The sequence below is a fragment of the Solea senegalensis genome, linkage group LG6, assembly GCF_019176455.1.
Source record: "Solea senegalensis isolate Sse05_10M linkage group LG6, IFAPA_SoseM_1, whole genome shotgun sequence".
In the NCBI taxonomy this organism is placed as follows: domain Eukaryota; kingdom Metazoa; phylum Chordata; class Actinopteri; order Pleuronectiformes; family Soleidae; genus Solea; species Solea senegalensis.
The window spans coordinates 15,601,126-15,620,149 of record NC_058026.1 but is presented as its reverse complement, the minus strand read 5'-3'; the positions used below and the strand labels follow the sequence as shown (position 1 = coordinate 15,620,149).

General features: G+C 40.2%; 1 protein-coding gene across 1 annotated transcript; it reads right to left on the bottom strand.

Annotated features, from left to right (window-relative positions):
* Window positions 1–1,720: 1,720 nt before the first annotated feature.
* Window positions 1,721–17,120, bottom strand: hoga1 (4-hydroxy-2-oxoglutarate aldolase 1). Its single transcript, XM_044029283.1, has 7 exons — window positions 16,636–17,120; window positions 14,956–15,084; window positions 13,006–13,133; window positions 12,296–12,430; window positions 8,613–8,709; window positions 4,475–4,608; window positions 1,721–2,136 (listed from the first exon to the last, which is right to left on the bottom strand). The coding sequence occupies exons 1-7, from the start codon at window positions 16,838–16,840 to the stop codon at window positions 1,987–1,989; spliced, it is 978 nt and encodes a 325-aa protein (XP_043885218.1). The 5' UTR covers window positions 16,841–17,120; the 3' UTR covers window positions 1,721–1,986.
* Window positions 17,121–19,024: the final 1,904 nt, after the last annotated feature.

Sequence of the window (19,024 nt, the reverse complement as noted above, 5' to 3'; positions counted from 1 at the left end):
AGCATCTTCATCAATGGTACCTTCACGTATGTGCAAATCACCAATGCCATGGGCTCGGATGCTCCTCCATACCATCATCACACATGCTGACTTTTGCACATTTCTTTGACAACAGTCTGGATGATCGTTTTCATCTTTGTCATGGAGAGTCAGAGATCAAATTTCTCACCAAAACACACTGAAACATGGACGCCAGACCATGTTAGCAGACTGTGTTAAGAAGGAATGATTTCCAAAGTTACTCCTGAGTGCATGTGGCCATGTCCATCATAGAAGCACGACAGTTTGTTATACAATACCACCTGAGGGTTTGATGTTCGCACATATTCAGCAGCAGTTTCCACCCCCAGCCTTTATGCACCTACATTTCCCAGGACTCTCTTCGTCTATCTATTCAAAATAATAATGGGTACTAAAGATGTGACAGTATAAAGCCAGAATTGTTATTGACTAATTTGCTCTTGTAACGCCACATCATTGTGTGCTTTCACCAACAAAATGACCATCCATGTAAACTGTAAAACATTGTTTGTGCAATGAAGATTACATGTTTGTTTTTTGTCACACACCATAAATTCTTGAGTTATGCCTAAAAAGAACACCACACATTTGTGACCTTTGAGCTTTTAAACACAAAATATAATCAGCTCAGTCCTTGATGTGTCCATGTTTCTAAGAGGCCTAATTAAATTCCCTCCAGTCATTCCTGATACATCACCTTCATGAGAAGGGGACAGAATTGACCTCACAGTGACCTTGACCTTTGACCTCCATATGGTGATCGGCTCATTCCCGAGCTAAATTTATGAATGGACGAACAATAAGAAAACCAGCGGGGGGGCATTCAAACATTATAGAAGAAAATGTACGATGTAACTGTTTATACTAATATATACAGTGAAAAAGCCCCAGACCACCATTAGAGTTGTTTTTTTAATACAGGAGATACTGTATATAAATACACAGTATATATACAGTATCTCCTGTATATGAGTCATTTTTTTCCCTCAGTTTTATTCCCAAACGTTCTCACTTTGCATTATATTTCATCTTGATTTGATCTGCTGTAGCTTCTTGATGAATTAGCCATGACTTTCTTTAGTCTAAACAGAAGAATACATTTTAAAAAATATATCAATAATAAGAGAAAATGTGCCATCATCACACTCATCCATAAGTCTGTTCAATCTTTATTATAGAACCTTAATGTTAACATATTTACAACATTGTTGTTGTGTTGTTACGTCAAGTTACAGTGGGCGGCATTTTTATTTAGCATCACTGATCAATAATTTCATAGTAACCTTTCAGTGTAATGTAAATCAAGCGATAGTGGAGAGAGGATGAGACTTCTCCTCTCGACTCAGCCTCGAGATTACGGGCTTACGGGCTTCTCCCTTTAGGGGGCGCCACAGTGGATCATCTGCCTCCATCTTGTCCTCTCCCTTATGTCCTCTTCTGTTAAACCAACTGTCCTCATGTTCTCCTTTACCCAGCCATGAACCTTCAGACCATAAATGAAACAGATGTGAGTTTTTCTTTCATTTTTCTTCACTTTTGTTCCAAGTAAAAATTTTAAATAATTGTCTACTTAATTAACTCACCATTAAATCCAAATATGGAAGTTATGGATGGCTCAGTAGCACTTCTGCATATCCAATATCGATACTAATATCTCCGATCGGTCCGATATGGTCTTGAACAAAATTTGACTCGTCTGTTTTGCTGTTTTATTCTTTTATTTAAGAATAAGTACGCACATGATCACTACATTGTGGAAGACATGTGCATCCATTCTTTACATCCTGGTCACATGATGCTGGTGGTGAACCATTTATATGATATTATACGATTTCTTTCGTATCAGACACCTTTTTGATTTCATATTATGTGTTGTTGAGTGACAAGAATCAAAACTGGTCGTTGATGGTGTATGATTTGGACTTTATTTTCCCTCCTTGGTCCCATGTGACCGGATCAGCCCGCTCACAGCCAGCCGTTGGAGGTGAAGTCCCGTCTCAGCTGCTGGGTTTCAGCTTCTGTGAGTGGCTGAAGAGGTGATCGACAGGCTCCACCGTGGAAGCCAAACCACTCCATCGCCTGCTTGAGGGCAGGGACTCCCAACTTCCTGGTTACCTAGCAACACAGAGATCCAGTCAGTCTCCATACAGCTGTGTTGATAGGTGGTGGTAAAGGGCAGCTATAACTATAACCCTCTTTTATGAGGCTAATGCAACTAAATGCCTGATTTTAAAAAAAAAATGCCAAGAAGTGGGCTGAGAGATGAGAGAGGGGGAGGAGGGAGGGGGAGTGGGGAGCAGTGCAGGGGGCGTGGTCTGGTAGTGAATTTGACACCAATTGCAGTGGAAAATCCCCACTGCAGGTTGAGAGAGAAAGATAGCATTTACAAAAGAGTCTGGGACAACAAGCCTTTTGCTGAGTAGACAAGGTGAAAAAAGCTTGCATCAGTTATTAAAAAAAGCACGTAATAAGAAAGCCAAGAGCAAAATCTGAATGCAGTAGCTGATGTTTGACCAGAGAGATGTAGAAAAAAACGGATTCATTCAAAAGATTCAAAATCGATTCAAATCTTTCAAAAGTCGATTCTTTTTTTAAACCAAAAAATAGAACATTGCATCATTTTTTATTGGAATAGCCTGTTCCTTTTCAAAAGACCTTCTCCTTTACAGCATAGTGGAACAAAAAGGCTTCAGTTTTGTGATTACAAGTGAGACGAGCAGTGGTGTAGATTTCTGTATAAACACATAAAATGTGCGTTAGTGGCAGTGACAGTTTACCCACTAAAGTAGACCACACTACACCACTGGAGACAACGTGTGTCATACCCTCACAAAACCTTTTCAGGTTATGCTCAGTTACCCGTGCAAGTTTAGCTGAAATGTACAGTCTGTAAAATGTCTTCTTGGACTTTTTGTGTGTGTACGTTGACTTTTCCCGAATATAAAAGCTTTGCAATCTTGCAAAAACTTCAAATTAGCAGTCCTGTGTAGTGAATCAATTTTGAATCAGAAAAGGGCAGCAAGTGGAAAGGGAACTTGGCTTGTAACCGGAAGGTTGCCGGTTCAAGTCCCCACCAGGTCGAAAGGGCTGGGGTACCCCTGAGCAAGGTACCCAACCCCCATTGCTTTCGGGCGCTACTCAGTGTGGCAGCCCACTGCTGCTAATTCTAGGATGGGTCAAAATGCAGAGAATAATTTACCTAAGGGGATTAATAAAGTATAAAAAATTAAAAATGACTTTTGAATCAAAGTGTGGCCCTAGGAATCGAATTGAATCGAGAGATTCTGAAAGACTCACACCTCTAGTAGATACACCGGTTTTTATGTTTAAAGTTTCAATATTTTACACTAAAGTGTGAAGCTTTGCACATGGATCAGCAAATAACATCACAAGATACTCATGTACACTTTAAATATCAGGTAGGTTTAGTCATATTAGTGATCAAAACTCAGCTGTATGTAAAAAAAACTATGACAAAAAATGTTGCTCAATGACACTTTTTCACAGACGTAAAACAAAGTGTTAAGTAAATGCAAATAAAGTCGTTGGGACAAACCCTAGGAGGAAATCTACTGACACTTTCGTCAACAAACAAAAACTAGACCAAAATGTTGGGGCAGGACGAACTGGAGAGAGAACGAGAGAGAACCAATCAGAAGAGTTCCAATCAAATCTCTCAAATCTTCACGGGGTGCAGAGGTGAGGTTGATCTCCCCGGATGTCAACACAGAGGAGGACACACGAGGAAAGCGTCAGAAATGGCGGTCAAAGGAAGAAAGAGGAGTTTCAGAGCAGATCTTGAACATACTAGATCGACAAAATGAACACTGTTCATGATGCAGCACGTGTGTGCAGGTCGTGTCAGAGACTGATGCTGCTACAGGGCACTGACATTTAATACACTTTCAACACACACACGTTTGTAGCCTGGAGCAAATTCCACGCTGTTTCCCACACATACACACAGACACTCGCTGCTGCTTGTATGTCATGTATGACACAAGCTGCTGAGTTTTACTTCCTCTTTTTCTGTAAAGCATCCTTGGGTTTCTTGCTATATAAATTCAAGCTATTTATTCTAAGTCATTAAACCAAAAATCACGTTTTGATGTAAACTGGCAACTGCCACTTTGAGCCGTTTCCGTTCATCCAGCTAGAAGAAATAAAAAAAAGATCACAACAATATATTATAACAATGCTATACATGCAATACGATATTTTAACTCCTCTTCTTTCTTTTCAAATCAGTAAGACTGTGTTTAACAGTCTGTAGCCAAAAAATTCTGTTTCCTTGGCCCACTGAGGTTTCATTAAAATCTCTGAACGTATTTCAGGTTCCAGATCAGTTCTGTCTCTTAAAAAGTGTGAAAGCCCGAGAGAGCCTCGTCAGTGTTTGTCGGAGCCTGTGTATGAGGTGGATAAAAGCGTCCACCGCGCAGCAGATGGTACTCACGGCGGCGTTGGGCTCGATGAGACGTTGCTGCAGAACTCTGGCTTCCTCCCAGCGACCTGACACACACAGGCGCTCCAACTCACACAGCTCCTGGCCCAGGACGTTAGCCAGAGCACACACTCCGCCAACTGCACCTAGAAACAATCACACACAAACAAACACCAGAGACCAGTGAGGGACTGAAACCGCTCTTCCATCCGTCTTACTTAGAGCTCAAACTTAGTCACTAATTTGTTTCTGGGACGTTTTTAGGCTTATTTGTTGACGACTGCGTCACATCCTGATAGCATCAACGAATTAAGTTGTCTGAAAAAAGGGGAAAAGAAAGGCTCATGTCTGTAGACCTCACAATACTATAAAACACACATCCATTTGTTTCATTCAGACTACAAGAAATGATTGGCTACCCTTCATTTGGCTATGGGGATAAATATTCCATTGAAGGCAGTAGCCAATCACATGAGGTTTATAAATGTGTGTTTGTTGGAGTCCAATCAACAAAGGTGGATATGGCAGACAGGACATCTCCATCAGTTTAGCAAGATTAGCAACTTAGCAAGAAATGCCCGTTACTTCTGTCTTCATGCCTAAATACACCGACCTGGGCTAGAACGCCATGAGAGCGTGTCACTAGTTTATTCAGAATCAGCTGTTTGTCACGGATGACGGATCGTTTTACGTGATTTTCATATTCTCGTAGCAGCCTCCGCATGAAAACCACTTAAACTGTTCTCTATGCGATGGCACAGCACCGTTTTTTTCATTGCAGTGAGCTTGAAGCTGATTGGACAAATGAGGCAAAAACAGCTTCTCTGGGAGTCAAGTGGGCAGGGCATGGAAGCTGGGCTTCTGCATGATGATTGGAGGAACAGTCTGAAAGGCAGAACCAGGTTTTGATGGACAGCGTTGCAGAAACATGCACAACAGAAGTGGTCCTGTGTTGTTTGCTCAGTGATTGAGACCATTTTCATTTGTACACTTTAATAAAAACACTATTATAGCATTCCCCTTTTACATAATTATCGCGTTTCCTAGTCATTCGTTTGCAGAATGTATGTATAAATAACTGGGCTTGAAATGAGCTTGATATGAATATACATTTGATATTTTCCAGGAACCTGACTGGGGAAACTCCAGACCCCTCCTGACTATTCCAGGGAAATGTCACTGTAAGCAATCATTCAATGCATCACATTTTATGATTAGAATTCTAAACATACCACCTGCTGCTTATGCTCTCTAAAACATTAGCATGCGCTGCAGTAAGGTGTAGGAAGCACTTTAGTTACCCAAGAGATTGAAGAATTTCCATTTTGTCCTTTTAGAATTCAAGTGACAATCAAACAAAACATGATGGACAGAGGTTTGCTATCTGATTTGAAATATGATATACAAGTGATCCCCCTTCTATATAAAATCATCCATCAAACTCCTGTTTATAAACATACATGATGTGTTGTCAGCGTGCAGCATCTCTGAGATAGATGCTCTGCTCTGCTTTTCTATGTCTGGCTCTTGGCTCTTTCTCTCCTGACAGATCAGTAAGCACATGTTTTTTTTTTTATTTATATATAACTATATATACATATTTAGTTAGACAGACAGATACTTTCCCAAGCAACAAGATACCATGGCCTTTCAGCGTAACATCTCATTGTCTGTCTGGTGGAGGAAAGCAGAAAATCAGTCTGTGGCCTTGAATTTGCCGTTGTGGATAGACAAGACGCAGACTGCTGATTTTCTGTCTCACTTATGTTTCTGTGGCAGTCCAGTGCTGACAGCAGCTAACTGAACCACTGACAGGTGAGTGGCCCCGCCTCCTCGCCGCACTGCAATAACAGTTCCTGAAAAGACAAGCAGTGGAGCGAAAACGCGACTGAACGCAGACACCCAATATATATTTTTTTTTAAATAAAGAAGAAATGCTCTGTAGTAGATTCCAGGAGACGACAGAACACTTCCCATTAAAGCTTTTTGACACTGATTGACAGGCAGAGGGACCACCCCTTTGGCATTATTGTAGGGGAAGTTGATAGCATTAATTTGGACATCAAAACTTCGACACATAGTCAGAATGTGGACACATTATCTTATCAATCATGCACTCGCACACACACAAGTTCATGCAACTATCCCTGTTAGGACTCTGCGTTGACTATTGTGTATTTTACGTCCTTACCATACCAGTGGTTATTTTGTTAACGGATGAAAAATGTTCGTGAACGACCCAAGAGACCTTAACCCTTAGAACACAGAGCATTTTGGCTGCTTTTTCCATTATGATGTTATAGTGTCTGTCTTACATCCTTTTTTTCAGTACAACCTGTGAGTGAGTGAGTGAGTGAGTGAGTGAGTGAGTGAGTGAGTGGGCTGGCAGTGGGAGAACATGACTCATTAGGTTCCTGAGCATCATGTTGATGTCTATCCTCTAACGTGTTATCTAATCCAAGTTTACAGTTCCATGTACGTGGCGGACATTTCAAGAGGGGAGAGGAAACCTCTTCAGAACTCTGTTGATGTTTTACGGCTAGTATTCAAGTGAGCGATCACAAAAGAAACACTTAGAGCTTAGAAGGTGATTAAAAATACACGGTGGTCAAGCTGTTTGACGCATAGAGCTGCAAATATGCAAATATTTAAATAACTTGTAGTGTTCCTAACACAGGGAGAATCATTAAGGAGTTTGTGAAAGGTTTACCCACATCGGCCTACCACTCAAGAAGACAAATCTCAGATGCATCTTTATACAAAACACTTTCTGATGCAGATGCAACGTAGTTTCAGGAAACAGAACATTCTAAAGGTCAAGGATAAGCAGCTTACACAGAAGTGCCTAAAACATGTATTTTCTTTCATGTCCATCAGGGGGCGACTCCATGGGGTTGAACTGAAAATGAATCAACTTCTCACTTGATCTATTATGTCAATAAAGGAGGATTTTATGGTTTTAATCACTACTTTCAAGCCTTCATCAATACAGCATGAAATCCATTTTGTAAATTGTGTTCCCATTTTGAGTAAAGATAGACTGATTAATCAGTACAGCTGATTTAGCAGACCACTTTTTGACAAGTTTAGTTTACGGATTACTTGTTTTATGAATTGCACTGCAGCACAGATACAGAAAACTCAACTAAAACACATAGATTGTGCTCTGAATGTCTACCGTCCATACTACCCCGGTATTCTAGAGCCCCGCAAACTGAGTACAAGTCTAACAAGTATAGAATAGTTGTTGTTCGAAAACAAAACCGGGGAGCATTGGAAATAATATCACAGTCACCCACATTCACTTCTTATCAACCGTGTCAGCTCTAAATGAGAAACGCTGTTATTTATCTATTTATGGAGGGTGACATCACAGTGGGTTGACACAAGATCTGATTCTGAATGTGAAGATGATTTCAACAAATAATCATCATTAGATTTATTTGCACACACCACTAGGGAATTTGTCCTCTGCATTAAACCCATCCTGAGTCTCCCAACCCAGGGAGCAATGGTGGTTGGGTACCTTGCTCAGGGTCAGACTCAGACTGACATGATCATAATTCATCTTTAAAGATCACAATAAAGGGGGAGAACAAGGAGTTTTTTCAAATACCATGTGTAAAATTTCGCCAAAATGGACCCAAAATGGCTGTTTGATCCAAAATGTCTGCATTCTTCTTGAGTTTAGGCGATAAGTCAGAAGCACTCTTTTTCTAGAAGTTACACCTCGAAATCCCAAAATATCCCATATAATCTATACATGCATTAATTGATTTGTTTTAGTTAATTTAATGGAAGCCATATGAGCTGAGTGCAAGATAGGAAATCAATCAAAAAATTTGGACCACGTATTCAGTGCAACCTAACACCAGGATGATGCCGCTGAGATTTTGCACATTCAGTCGACAGTGACACACAATCCTCTCTGGGAAAAACCTGTTTTCTGTGAAGTGCGAGTGAAATTTGAAACAATGACAGGAAGTGACCCAGAATGCAATGGTTGAAAGAAAAAAGGCCAAGAAATGAAAGAGGTATAAAAAGACAACAAAGCCGGGTTCTTAACTTTGGTTTTAGATTAACAAAAACAGAACAAGTGATGGCAGCATTGCTTGTGACCGCTCCTTTAGTCATGTTTTCATAGTCTTACCAACAGAATATGCAGCCATGAGAAACCCTGCTGAGCCCGCCAACAGCTGGAAATCCTGTCCTTTGGTTTTGTGAACAATCAGGCCGATCCGTGTGATCTGAGGAATGAATAATAAGAGTCAGAGACACACACACACACACACAGGCACAGAGAAGAAGGTAAAAAATCTGCACCATTTCATTGTCATCATCTCTTCTCTCCTGCTGTCAGGATTAATATGTGGTGTAGAATTTTAATCCCTGGGGGGGCTGTCACATGAGAAAACGACAAACCCAACATCTCACAAGGTAAACAAATCGCTCAAATTGAGACGAGCAGTGGATCTTTACGTTTTAGGAGGAGGGATTCGTTCAACATCCCAAATGAAAGAAGAAGGAGAAAGTGAAATCCCAAGTGAGATAAAATAGAGGAATCAACTTCAGAGGAAGAGGGGGGGACGAGCTCATGCATAATTTATAAGCTCCTTATTTTGTTTTGCTTCTTTTAATTTGCTTTTGTCAATCCGGATATGAAGTGCAGAATCCAAATAAACCTGAAATGTTCAAAGGCAGCATGAGACAACGCTGCAGCTACTCTGCACATGAAGCTGAAAACTCCACAGGGAAAAAAACGCAGCCTTCCGTTTCAGCCTCCATCACCATTACAGGGGAGAGTCTATTTTTAACCACCGGGTGTCAGTCAGTTTTTCCCTATATCAGTCATTTCAAACACGTAGGGCTGTAATTGATCAGCCAGTCAATCAGGTTCTAGGAGCTCCTGCTGGTCTCCTGAAAGCTTGAGCGCTCTGGCTATTTAGACATTGCTCCCCAGTGGGAGAAATAACATTGGAGCATGACTAGTGTCTTGCCCTATGACAGAAAAACACTCATTAGCTGTTTTTTTTAAGTGTCATTATTGCAATTAGCCTGAACTAATGTGCAACTCAAGATTGCAGGAAAATTAACTCTCTGCTGTAGAAGCAACTCTTTAAATGGATTTTTTTTTTTCTATTAATTATAAAACTGGTTTATTATATTAATAAAAAATATGAACATGCCAACACCCACACATACATTAAATGGGCATATATGGTAAAAGAAAATGTAGTCCAGTAAAACTGTAGGAGTAACAAAAACTATATGAATTTATAATTGGTTACAAAGTAAAAGATACAAATATGTAGTTTATGTTATGAATGGCTTTATGAATCTGCTACAGTCTATGTTTACTTTCTCATCAGCAACTAGCTATTTTGCCTCTTAGCAGCTAGCAGGTAGCTTCTTGGCTGGACTTGGACTTGATCTGTTAAATCTTGTGTTTCTACACTTCTCAAAACCAAAGAATTTGAACAAAGCACGTTAAAAAACGTGCGGAAAAATTACGCCACACAGACATCAATTTATTTTCTTTTGTCTAAATGTGCCTAATTAATCATGATAACAGGTAGTTCTTAAATGATTCATCAGTCTCATTTATTTGAAGGTAAGCGTGTGATAGATTTAGTTGACACTCACTTGAAAAAATAATGTCTACATTAAAACAAAGCTTTATTCAAGTTGAATAAGCCTTTTTTTGAAATCACTGTGTGCACATCCTAAACGGGTACATGCTAACAGCTAACACTGCTAGATATACACTGGTGAGCATGATCCCTTAAACAAAATTAGTAACTCTTGCTACAAAGTAAGCCATAGCACTAACTTTGTGAAGTTTCCTCCAACACCAGGCATCATGTGAATCCACAGTCAAGTGTTAAAGTGACACGTACGTGCGAGTGCAGTGTTGGGTAGATTTTAGTCTGAGTGCAAAGACAAAAACCCTTTGACATAATTCTTATTGTAAAACACAATATGTGTTGAGACAAAGAGGAGTCATATTAGAGGAGATGAGCTGGGATAAGATGAAAATGTAACTATCCCGAGTGTAAAATTGTGAAGCAGCAAATATCTTAACAGCAAGAACATTTAACTCTGCTCATGTCTTTTTAAAAACATTTATGTTTCAAGATGCTGAGATTGGAGAGGATTAGGAACCATAGGTGGACGACAACTGTCTCGAACTGGATTTGAACCTGTGATATACTGTAACTGAAAATGCCACACGAGTCTCACACAGCTTGTTTGTATGTGGCAACATCACATTTATTTATTCACAAACTTTCCACTCCCACATCTGTCACATCCGACTGCTGTCACTCTCTACTAATCATCGGCTTCACACTGCACAGAGAAAATAAAAACACGGCGATCAAACTGCTGCCAAGCCTTCGATGCCCAAAATAGAAACAAATGGAACCACAAACATATCCCATGTGCTCACCATGGCTTCATAGTGTTAGTTGATTTCATAAGGCGGCGAGAAAATCCAAGGATAGTGAAGCTCTCTGATCCTCTAACAAGCCAAACGGGTACAAGTGTCATAATGGGGTACTTCACCAGAAACTTTTGTTAGTCACTCACAGCTAGTGGTGGAACCTATTCATTTTAAATATCCTGAAAGCTCATAGCTCAGAATGTCTGGTTCATGAAACACGCACTGAAACTCCACACATTATCTGAGTGTGTGCAGTAGAAGCTACAGCAGCCGTGAGCAGGATTCAGTGTCACATGACCACTAGCGGGTCCACATGATCACATGACCTGTCGCGAGCATCCCCCCTTTAACACAGGTTATCCACGTGGGGTTATTCTAACAGGGAAAAACATGGAGACACCAACCTCCACCATAAATCTGTGACATTGTGTTAAGAAAATAAGAGTTGTTTTCCTGAAACATTGTGTCCATGGATGTGAGTGAACTATTAATGACTTAATCAATTCAAATTTTAAAGGATATTGACTAATTATTGTCAAAATTCCAAAAAAATATAGATATCATTTTTTGCCCATATCACCCCCACCCCAAGGCAACACTCCAGATTTACTTAGAAAGCACTTTTCCTCCAGCTAGATGGATTCTGTACATAATGTTACAGGTCTATTTTCATGGTCTCTGTTCCTCTCTGATGCTCATTTTTGCATTTGGTGACTTTTAATAAATTGGTATAAACAGCAATATTCAGTTCCATCCATGATGAAAAAAAACCAAATATGTCAGACTTTTACACAGTAATCTGTCTGATCCGTCTGATTTCAATAATCTTTTTGCAGCTCGTCTGCCTTCCTCAAATTGACCCATCACCCCTTGTTTTCTCTGTGGCTTCTTCACGCCTACAAATTGAGCAGGTTGACTCTGTGCTTGAACTACACCCACGCTTCTGTCTCCCAGCGAGTGGACAAACATGTTATTTGCCGAATCAGAAATCTATTTGCAACTTCTCGCATGCACATCCCACACAGACAAAAAAGTCCAAAGAGCTGGACAAGAGAAAACTCTGCTTTTCTTTCCAACAACCCACCCTGCAGCTCCCACTCTCCCATTGTCTACCAATTCTTGGCTGTGTAATGTAAATTAAATGGGAAGTAAGCTTTAAAATGATAAGCGTTACATGACAACCCACTGTTGCATGCACATATTTCAAACTTTTAACATTAATGTTGGCGTGCAGCTGTTCTCTGCTCTCTTTTCAGAATCAACAGAGTGATTCAGTGATATTGTGACAGTTGTATACCCTGAGCCCTGATATAAATATCCATATGACTCTGGAGATGCAGAGACAGTGCTGCCAACACAGGAAAATAAAGAGGTGTTTGTTGTTGTCTTACATCTCCTCCACTGTCCTTTAGGCCTGCGATGTTTGGGTGCTGAGAGAGCTGAACAACAGCATCCACTGGCAGCTCCAGTCCTGTGTTGGCAGGCACACTGTAGAGCACCACAGGCACTGGGCTACTGTCTGCCACCTGCAGAACCAGGGGGAGAAAACGTCCGTGCATTTGTATCCAGCTTCATGTGACTTGAAATTGATATGTAGAAAATAACATGGATGTCACTAGGAAACAACTCAAATGTTGCTTTTACTTGAAGTGTTTCCAGTGCAAACATTTTGTTTCATACAGGTCAACATCATAATTACAACCTAATATCTAATAATAGTAATAATAATAACAACAATATATATATATATATTCCTTATTTTCTATCATGAGTGTTATTTTAATTCTGAAGGAGCAAAGTTAATAATTTGTGTACAAAGTGAACTGAGCAGTAGTCACTGATTCTTTAAATAAAATACTACTCCACACATTTTTACTAATAATATTATCATACAATTTGAGAGATAGTAATACATTATGTACATGTATATGTATGAGCAAGAGTATTCATTCTCTTGATTATAAAAAGTCGATCAGTTACCAAGACTATTCTTAGTATACATATTACTTTTTACTGTTTTTTGTGTTGTTTTGATGGCTTCGCAGACCCCGTGGCAGGGATCCAAGGTTTTAGGCTTAAAGTGAGACTTCGATGACATTACCTTGGTAAAGTGCTGGATGAGTGCTTGGCTGTCCATTTTGCCCTTATAGAAACAGGGAGTCACCACAAGGACGACATCGGCCCCGACTGCAGCCATCTTCTCTGTGAGCTGCAGTGTGGCTTTAGTGGCTGAGCAGACAAAAGGTGGAGAAACAACACTCACAAACACACACTCGTCTGCAACTTTTTACCAGCAAAGACAAGAGTTCAAAAGCTGGAGGGTGAAACCACACAGAAAACATAACTTTTTTTTATTTTTCAAATGATATGTATGCACACCTAAAACATGTAAACCTTCATATACTGCACAAGGCCTACCCTCATATTTACCATCATCGTTATATGCCTTTTCTTTCTCCTGCACAAGAATAAAAAATTATTAATAAAAAATAACCTTGGCAGATAGAAAAAAAATAGTAAAAATCAGAAAATAAAGAGAGAAATGTTGTTAGTTTTGGTTCCTCCACCAGCGGCATAGAAAAAAAATCTGCACCTGGAGTTTGTATTAAAAAAAAAAAAGGATTCTACAATATGTTAAATTTACAGTGCTGGACTTCTGTCGCCCCCATGAGGAATGACCCAAGTACTGCAGCTACATGACAAATGTCTCTGTGATCATCTAGTGAAGCTTTTACCCTCTGTGGGTGACTGTGGGTTCAGTGGTAGAGTGAGTTTACCCTACAACTGGAAGGTTGTTTGATTCCCAGCTCTGCTATTCTCCATGTGTGCAACACACTTAACCCCCACTTTGCTTCTGACAGCTGTGAAAGATGTGTGATAGTGAATTTTTCAGTGAATGAGTGTCGGTGTAAAGCAGCTTTAAGTGGTCATCAAGACTAGAAAAGTATATACGTAAATGCAAAACCATTTAGTGACAATGTGCTGAACATCTAGGTTTTCCTTAGCATTAAAATCCACTTCTGAAATGTTTAGTTTATGGGCGTTTATCTCTTGGCATTTTTAGATATATACCCCAACCACGTGCAGCCATCTTGATTGAATAGAGCTATGTACGTAGCTGTTGTGACTACGCCTTACGTCCATCAGCACTGATGTTAAATGAATCAGTTCCAGTGTGCAGTGCAAGAATGTCACTGAGCGACATGAGAACAAAAACACAGCTGTACTGAGAATAGCTGAGAGTCATGTGGCAACTTCACACGACAGCTTTAAGAATATGTTGTCCACCTATCTCTGTGTTAAACATCCTTTTCTGTCTTTAAACTGAGGTTCCATTGTCCCACAACAAAGTCCATCGTGAAAAATAGCATGGTGGTGCTGGTCGACTGCTGCCTCGTGTGGTCACTTTGTGTCACTGAGGTCAATTTGAACAAAGGATTTCAAAGGGCAGCAGTGAATCAACATCTCCTGTGTGCTTGGATGTAAAATCATTGACTTTCTGTGGGAGAGTGAGCGAATTACAAAGTGATACAAACTTAATTTTCTGTCTAACAGAAAGATAAAGCAGTAAACATACCCTTAAAATAGTGTATACTCTTTATTAGCCGAGCCTTTTGTTAAGTAAAATCAGTTTTGCCTTGTGTTGCATTGGCAGCAATGGGTGCGAATTTGCTGGTAAATCAGTGATTTTAAGTCCACTGCATTTTTCTGTAGCTCTGTATTTTATAATCCACTTGAAATCTGATTTCAGTCTGCTGCAACTGATGTGATCATATTTTACTTCAACCTGTCAGCAGCTTTTTTTTTATCATTTTGATGGCTTTTATTCTAAAACATTTAAGAAATGGAATTCATTTAAAATGTACTGTAATGCCTGAGTTTCACGAGATGTTTTGACATGACAAATTCTATTTTAGCGACTGCTTTGACAGCGTTCTTAATTGAAACATTATTTTAACTCCACTGCTTTTAGGCAACATATTACCCATTTGTTGCATCAAGTACTACTAAGAAAGCTACATTGCAAACACACACACATAGGGAGACCTACATTCACAGCCTGATCCAGCCATCAGTAGTTTCTGTGGCTGCAGCGAGCTTCTGACCGCCTGTACCACCTCCACTCGCTCCTCCTCTGTCAGGTACGGATACTCGCCATTGGAGCCCTGCACCACCAGACCTGCAACACAAAACAGTTCTTTTCACTTCAACCTTCAGATACCACTAATGAATCATTTTCAGAGTTTAACTTGTCTTTTGACCTCCAAGGTTTGCTGCAAATTAATTTTGTATATAGAATGTTGTGTTGTAGTACCAAAATAATTTCACTTATCGTCCTTTAGTTTTCAACAGACCTAGAAGGAAAGCGTGAGGTGAGGGATATTCAGCAGCAACATGTAAATGCTGATTGTACCTTTAAATAAACATTAATCTTAGTCTGATTTTGTGTCTGCCCTGAAGTGCAATAAAAAAATAAACTTAACATTATTAACTTTTTTTAAATACTCTGGATATGATGGATTAAAATAAGAAAAAGGTTTTGTTAGAAGAATTTATCAGGTTCCTGAACAAAAATGCATAAATCTATAATACGAATAACTAATAACCACTAAAACAATGGGAATAATCAGCCTGTGAATAGTGAGAGGTTCTTTATTGATAGAAATAGAAGGTTCTCAGTCATCAAGGTCACTGTATTGTATGACACTTGAAGACTGAGTGTCTTCAATGGCATCTCAATTGCGTCCATAATAACATGTACTTAAATTCTCTTAATGCTAAAGAAAGGTGCTCCATCGCTTCCTTTCCTATCTCCTATAGGGTAGCCTGCCCCCTTTACTATTTTTTGTATTGTTTTAGAATGGTGAGAGTGTAGGTTATAGTGGTTTTGTTGATCTACTAGTTTATGTGCGTGGGCTTATGTACCCTAGCTGCGGACTGCCATCCTTTATGAAATGAAAGGCGATCATGTATCCCACAATTAAACACAGCAACAGCTGTCCACATGTGGGTGAACATGTCACCTGTTTGACCATCAATCATTTTTTTATTCTAGGTTCAACTTTAGTGACGTTTTTATCATTTTAACTGTGAATATTTGCAACTGTACAAGCAATTACTAGATACATACACACACACATACAGTGTTTTACACCTGAAAATAAAAGACTTAGGTGTTTAGTTTCACATCCACCGTCACACAGTTACATCATCTCGGGTAAGTAATGCCAAATTCTCTTCACACGTCATCCTACATCCCTGCGCATCAAGTGCACCACTTGCCACAGACAAGTGGTTAGGAAAGAAATTAGGGGACTATTTTTTGTTGGGCCAATATGAACATTTGTCTTGGACGCATGCTGTGCACATGACAGCCTTCATTATGCAATAAAAACGATATAACTGTACATACAACAATCGTTCATAGACATACAAAAGCAGTAACATTAAAAGGTCACCAGGGGGCGACCAGCCCAGAGTTGACTTTTCGTTTTTTCCTCGCTGCTGAATTTGGACCTCTCTGTCAGGTCCCTACAGACGCAGTTTTAGTTACAATGTAGTGAGTGTGAAGTTTGTCTGTAATAGGTGACTCTGATAAATATGACGCAACATGTGACACGCGTTCACGTGCACCTGAAGCAAACTCTCTGACACCTGAGTCTAACTTTGTCTGACCTCAGTGAATCAGTGGTTCGGTTCGTGTTCGAGCCTCCTGAGCTTTAGTTCTGACCTTTAAACGGTATCTTGGCATATTTCTGCAGGTTCTCCTCCAGGCGGCGGTAGTCCACGTCCTCGCTGGTGGTGAACGGGGTTGCGATAGGCGGGAAGATCCCGCTGAGGTCCAGTCTGGCTGCGGTACTGGCGCTCTGGACTCGTGTCCACGCGCCTCTGCTCAGCAGGGACCTCGCGCGTCTCCACATCTGTACGCTGAGCATGGTGAGGTGGACACAGTGACCGCTGCTGCTCTGTGAGCGTGTGCAGCTGCAGTCGAGTCACAGTTAATGACTGACCCGCGTCTGTAAATATTGACCCGAGTTTCTCAGCACTTTTGTCAGGACAGGAGCGCACGCGCGCTGTGCGTTACACTTGAATGCGCGTTCATGTGACGCAAGCACAGGACAGAAACTCACCCGCTAACAAGCATCAATGCTAACAAGTCAGTGAGGACATACAGTCACAGAGCAACAGATGTCAGTCACCATGCTACAAGAAGCTAAGCGCTTTCCTCACAGCTCCGCCCCCCGGCTCATGCAGGGTCCATCAACCACAAGCAAGTTTCACAATTAACGTAAAATCTCTGACACCTGTCAGGAGTCCAGGAAATAAAGTCCATGGAAAGAAATAAAGAAAGAAAACACATCAGATTAACAAATCTGACATTTCTAGAGAGATGTGTCTTAGTCTGAATTATGGCTGTTAAAATGTAATTTAAAAAAAGACTTATATCCCTCTAAATTTGACATATTTCCAGGATTTGCTACCAGTTCTCAGTCAGATTATGTCCAATATGTCAATTAGAATTATCCCTCGCATGAATTATCCCTCGCATGAGGGTTGCCCCCTGATAATTCTCCAGGCTGTGCCAATCTCAGCTGACATAGGGCATGGCCTGGACAGATCACCAGTCCATCACATTGACACATATAACGACATATAACAACCATCATCTATGGTCAATTTAGAGTGTCCAATTTACCTAATTCCCATATCCCGTCCTCCCAGCCCTTGCCCTGTGGGGATTCAAACTGGGAACCCTCCAGTTACAAACCAAGTTCCCTTTGCACAAGGCCATAAATCAGCTAACTTATTATTAAATATAATATTATATAATGTATGTGTATATATATATATATAAACCTGGGACCACATGTTTTAATGAAAATATTACATATAAATGCAGCCATGATTGATTTAACAGCCACTCTGATACTGTGTAAATTATAATAATACAAGTATTTTATACCACATTCACGATCTGCTCATCCGTTCACCAGAGTAAGGACAAACAGATGACCAATTGAATAAAACAAAAAACAGTGAATGAGCACATGACTTCCATCAGAAAGTAAAGGAATTAGAAAACTTCAGAACGATGGTCCCTCTAACAACCTTTGATAGCCTTTACACTGCTGCCATCATGTGGAGACATTACATACAGTTTCTATGATTCCTAACACTGACATGTAAGTGAAACCTGACACTGGAGGAGAAAAACCTCACACCAGATCTGCATAACTGCAAGCACATTCTCAGCCTCACATATCCAAAGTCATTTCACACCAGTTTTTAAAGTAACTTCCTTCAAAGATCCACACCCATGATCCTGCTCTCACTGAGGACTGCACCTTCCTGGACTATTCTTCTCTGGTCGGTCCAGGGCTAGACGTTCCCAGTGTAAGCTCTTCAAGAAAGACTTCAGAGTGTCTTTGTAGCACTTTTTTGAGTTAAACTTTTGCCAGTTCTTCAGTTCACCAAAGAAGACTTGTCTTGGCAATCTTGTGGAGGGCATTGTGGTCACATGGCCAGTCCATCTAAGCTGTGCATTTGTAAGCAGGGTGGGGATGCTGGGCATGTTGGACATGCTGAGGACTTCAGTGTCAGGTATTCTGTCCTGCCACTTGATCCTCAGCAGTTTCCTCAGGCAGCTCAGTTGGAGGTGGTTCGGCATCCTGGCATGACGCTGGTAGACTGTCAAGGTCTCACACACTGTGTTTGCAGTGTTTATGTACTATATTCTATTTTAAATATGTTGTGTTCTGGTTTCCAGTGCAAAAACAAAATACTGGTGTGTAATACTGGTCTTTTTTCTATGGAATAAACCTCATTGAGCACAGACACGCGTGACTAGTACAAACAAAGACATATAATATGAACCATGTGCTATTTGGTGACAAAATTAAACATTTATATATTTTATGAATGATTGTATTATTTTCAATGAAGTGAATTTGTCCCTGTCAAAAAGAGAGCAGCAGGGTTTTCGGACGACCTGTAAGCATTGGAGAGAAAACTACGGGTTAACTACTGTGGGATTTCCACTCACAACCAGCTCTAGTAATTACAGAGATTGAAAATATCCTGTGTGCAGCAGTTCTCTAGAGAAAATGCCTTATTGATGT

Bases quoted from the DNA above. Each gene is read 5' to 3' on its own strand.
- hoga1 (XM_044029283.1), bottom strand. From the start codon at position 16,840: ATGCTCAGCGTACAGATGTGGAGACGCGCGAGGTCCCTGCTGAGCAGA. The intron at 12,431-13,005 runs GTAATGTCATCG...CTGGTTCTGCAG, and splicing joins TCATCCAGCACTTTACCAAG to GTGGCAGACAGTAGCCCAGT. The intron at 8,710-12,295 runs GTAAGACAACAA...TTCATTCCTCAG, and splicing joins TAAAGGACAGTGGAGGAGAT to ATCACACGGATCGGCCTGAT.